The sequence below is a fragment of the Echinops telfairi genome, unplaced genomic scaffold (genome assembly GCF_000313985.2).
Source record: "Echinops telfairi isolate 266 unplaced genomic scaffold, ASM31398v2 ScPeMD7_21;HRSCAF=78, whole genome shotgun sequence".
NCBI lineage: Eukaryota > Metazoa > Chordata > Mammalia > Afrosoricida > Tenrecidae > Echinops > Echinops telfairi.
Window position 1 is genome coordinate 7652581 of NW_022103918.1, and position 5043 is coordinate 7657623.

Consider the following 5043-nt stretch of genomic DNA (forward strand, 5'->3'; position numbering starts at 1 on the left):
ACATTGAATAGCATAAACTCTGAGAGTGTAAGGGACTGTAATACTTCATTAATTCTCTCAACAAATGCTACCAGGTATCATGATAGTCCATGGAGATCTAATATTGTGATAATATTTTATGAAAATTTACATCTACTTGATGATTCTGAGAATAGGCAATTGCAATAGTGTTTTAAACACTATACCAAAACTCACTACAATAAAGTCAATTCTGATTCACAGAGACTCCATAAGACAAGGTAAAACTGCCCCTGTGGTTTCCATGATTCTTTAATAGAAAGTCTCATTTTTGTGTTACATATTTATGTAATCTTATGTAATTTATATGATATTTACAAAATCGAGGTGATAATATAGATATACAAATATATTGTAATTTGGATTCTCATATTTTCTTATAGGTTTTATCCAGTCCTTGAAAAGCATCCTTACCACCCCTCTATATGTCATATTCTTGGCTTTGTCATTGTTAAATTTCAGTGGCTTTGTGGGTAGTATTACGTATATCTTCAAGTACATAGAACAACAGTTTGGTCAGTCAATAGCTGAGACAAACTTTTGGATTGGTAAGACATATTGTTTACTTATTTGCTTAATGAGATTTGCCAACTATTTGTGTTTTAAATTACTGTAAAGGCTCATTTTTTTGTGAAGGTGTTTATATATTTTAATAAGCATAATGTCTCCTAGGCTTTTGCAAATTTAAATTTGTCAAGCTTGTGATATCATCATTGTTCCATATTTAAATAAGCTCCTAAAGGAAATATTCTGCATGAAATAGAATATATGGATATGGTTTCTGCATAGATGGAGTGTATTATTTAGTGCTGGTATCCTAAGAGAAATTCTTTTTAATATAATGAACACAATTCCATAATTCAAGGACTTTGATATCAGAACTCAATGACTTACACAAAGTAAGACGCTGATGTTTTCCAAAGAAACCCCAATTTAAACACATATCTGCACCGTGAAGACAAACAGCACATTTTAGAGAAATTCTTTGGTACCGTTTTTCTTTTCTAGGACAGATTGAGATAAACTTACTAAGGTTGGCATTCGGTGTCATAAAGTCAGTTCTGATTGATAGTGACCCTGTATGCAGCATGGATCTTCCATACTGGGAGTTCTTGGCTGTAACATTCACAGAAGTAGATAGCCAGTCGCCCTTTGATGGATTCAAACAATCAATCCTTTAGCATCTATAAAGTTAAACCTATAATGGTGATCTTTTTTAGTCCCAATAAAGTTCACAACCTGAATATTTTGTTAGAAGACATTATTTTCAATAATTCTTGCATGATAATGAAATAGAAAACTATGAGAAGGATACATCATTTAAATATGACTAAAGACATGTAAATTCCTGTTTTTTTCATCTCAATAGATACAAAGAATTTTAGATAATAAATAAAATTTGGATAAGCAAGAGGATGGTGTTTATTTGTTGTTATCTATGAGGGGAAAACAACCTCAGAGAATCCATCTTTGAAGACATACACAAATATTCTCAATCACTGATTTTTGCTATAAGTGATACCAAATTCTCAGTATAGGAAGGAAGAAATTAGTTTTGTGTCTTTCACATAGTAAACTGGCCCTCTATTTTTATCCTGGCCTGCCACCTATCTACTGAAGAAGTGATAATAGCAGATGAACTTGGGTGGGATACACTGTGTTTCATGCATAAATATATACCAGGAGGGAAAATCTATATAAGTAACATTTTTCCTTTTATTTCTAGGACTCATCACCATGCCTACTCTTTCAGGTGGATTTTTAATAGGAGGATATATCATTAAAAAATTCAGACTTAGCTTGGTTGGAATTGCAAAATTATGCTTTGCCGCTTTTGTGGTGGCTTTCGTACTTCAACTATTTAACTTTCTACTGCTCTGTGAAACCAAACCAGTTGCTGGCCTATCCTTGACCTATGATGGGTTTGTACATATTACTTATCAACTGCATAAAATAGTCTTAACATCATACAATCCAACCATCATATATCCCCTTGGTTTACTCCTTAAGATTCAAACAAACTGTGAGCTGTTTAAAGTCACTCAGGATGTCTACACAACACTGTCACTTCCAAGGGCCCTCTGATTGTCAGGCTGGGCTTGTCTGGAAGCCAGTACCCAGAAAATAAGTACAGTTTTGAGCCATCTCCTCAGAAGAAGGAATCTAGAGATACAGGAAGATTTTTCCATTCACCTAAATTTTAATGTATGTCACGATCTTTAGGAAACAGTAATTTTCTTCTGGAACTCATAATTTAATTACAGCAAATAACAGATATAATTTACTGTTTGTGGACTCTTAGTCACTAAGCTAGGTTTCTAAGGTATGCATTAATACATGGGTTTTCAGAATGAGCTTTGATGGCTCTTGGGATTCCCCAACACCTTATCAGAAGATCCGCAAATTGAAAACAACTTCATTTATACTAAGATATTACATGCCTTCTTCATTCTCATTTTGTATAGTGATATTTTCTAAAGGTTACAAGATATATGATGATATCGTAGTCGGATGGCTAATGATATGTGTGCTTATTTATTTTTGTGTGATAAATGCTTTCAATATTAATTTCTAAGAGGGTAGATAACAATAGGTAAATTTCATACTAAAAAGCAAAAACAAAAACCAACTTTGGGGTCCTCAGTACTTTTGGGGAGTTCCTAAGACCAAAGGTTTTGGAGCTGCTGAATTAATTCAACCCTCCCTCCTCCCTCCAAAATCTATGAGGTTAGCATAAGTATGTTTGGACTTAAATGAAGAAACTGATTCTAGAAAGAGTAGTCACATTATCGGGGAGAGGAAGATCAAAGAGAAGCACAGCTCTATCACACTGCAATGTCTGGATGCGATCCTGAGCTGTTCTGCTTAGCCAGTCTCAGCAGTGGGTCAGCAAGTGGAATTGGGCATTAGATGCTTTTCGCAAAATTACTTGTAATTTCTGAATTGCTGGATCTACTTAGTTTTCTTCTTTTAAATTACTGGCTCATTGAAATATGATTTATTAGTCCTTCATTATTATCAGGTTTTCTTCCAAGATTAAGAATATTTTTAGAATCAAAAAACAAAAATAAATAAATTGAAGGAGCAAAAAGATTATTGTGCAAATATTCCCCGCTGTGCCACTCTAGCCATTATGTCATCAGCTATGGCCATGTTATGCAGTAAATTATGATAAACCATACTGCAGTTTCATTAAAAGGCGAGGAGACCTTATCATCTTTCTCAATCTATTATTCTTGATTTTTCAAACTGTTTTCTTGTGGGCTCTGAATTCTTTTCTCAAAGAAAAATATAGATTAAAATACTTATTTTAAAATTCAACCCCACTAAATAACATTCACAAGCTAAAAGTCTTTATGTTGAGCCGAGATGACCTTCAGTCTAATGGCATCATCTCAGTGAAGAGGAACTGAGTCCACCCCACCCCCCACACCGCCACCAGAAAACATGGAGTGATTTAGCTAAGGTGAAGTTTCTCAGGAGAACAACAAAGCCCTTGTTCCTAAAGCTCTCCAATCCACTTTGGTTTCTCTTTTTTTTAGCTCTACTCAGCTACATCATAACTCATATCTTGGTAAAGATGGAGGATGAAAAGTTAACCTGCATCATAAAGTTGAACATTTAAACAAACTTTGCCTTTGATGTCATTTTGTATTAAATGTGTCTAATTTAAGAATAACGTTTTTCCCTTTCCTTCATTTCACCTTCTCTCACTCTTTTTTGATGTTTGTGTATCATATATTTTCAGGAAAAAAACAGTGCCAACTCATGAAAATGTACCACTGTCTTATTGCAACTCAGATTGCGATTGTGATGAAAGCCAGTGGGAACCCGTCTGTGGAGAGAATGGTATAACTTACCTGTCCCCTTGCTTAGCCGGATGCAAGCTTGCAAGTACCATTAAAAAGCCTAAAGTTAGTATTCATTTGTATTTTCTATTCTCTCCCAAATAAAAAGAACAGATTCCATTTAATAGGCACTTACCAAATCTTTCTAAAACAAGAATGACCAGTAAAAAGATAACCAATGGCCAACCTTTGGGGGTGAGGTGGGGGGTGGGGATGGAGAGCAGAAACTCAAAAAGACCTGTCATTACATGTAAGTAGCTGTGCGGTCATGTAAACCAGCCCTCAGATAAAATCCTGCTTGAGACACAGGTAGATGTTTCTGTTGTTTACATTCCAGTTTGAGATCAGTTGATGCTTTCCCCATAGAAATTGCTACTTGATGCATTTAGGGTTTCTTGGAAATTCCTCATTTGATTGAACATATAATTTCCATTAAGTTAAAGGTATTTTACCTTTCCAGAGTTAGGGGAAAGTCCTGTGTGAAATCTTTGTCAGCACAACCTAACTTACCAGGACAAATTTCATGTGGAGATTCTGATTTACTTAGTGGGATTGCTACATTTTGAATTTTTAGCAAATAATTGAGACTTAAGTTTCACTTCTTAATTTCTGGTTTTTATTTCTCTCAAACGGGTACATCTTCCATTCAGAATGAGTTAGTCCACTGCCTACCTACTGCCAGTGTCATTCATAGAATGCCATGTATTTCTTACACTAGGCATTCTTGGTCCTTGCAAGTGCTATGGGTAGTACCCAATAGATGGAGATTTAGGGATGTGGTTCTACAATCCGCCTCCAACCTCGTATACCTGCAAAACCATTTTCTGAGCACTTTTACTATCACCAACATTAGTAATATAAAATGCTACAATCACTGCTTTTTCCACTTCATTTGGAATCTAATTTTTTAATTTTTCTACCTTTTCCTGGACCACAATTCACCAATACTATAAAAGTACACCAAGATCATTGAAACTGGATCATAACCTTAATAAATTTGCCTAAACATGACCCCCCAACTGAACTCTGATGTCTGCATCTCACATGTAGGTGCATCATTAGTGCTTGATTAATCTACGAGGGCACAGTGCCAGTTGAGGAATGCCTGGGACAGATGTGCTCTAGGAGAGATCTGTCTATCATGCAGACATATCTTCTGAAGACTGACAATACCTAT

At 35.2% G+C, this 5043-nt stretch overlaps 1 protein-coding gene across 1 annotated transcript in view; it reads left to right on the forward strand.

The window, feature by feature from the left end:
- The window catches only part of LOC101658515 (solute carrier organic anion transporter family member 1B1), a 67199-nt gene that overhangs the window by 36528 nt on the left and 25628 nt on the right, over positions 1-5043 (forward strand). Inside the window, exons 7-9 of the mRNA XM_004713806.4 lie at positions 402-566; positions 1745-1940; positions 3767-3932. Coding sequence (XP_004713863.2) covers positions 402-566; positions 1745-1940; positions 3767-3932 — 527 coding nt within the window. The remainder of the gene's footprint in view (positions 1-401; positions 567-1744; positions 1941-3766; positions 3933-5043) is intronic.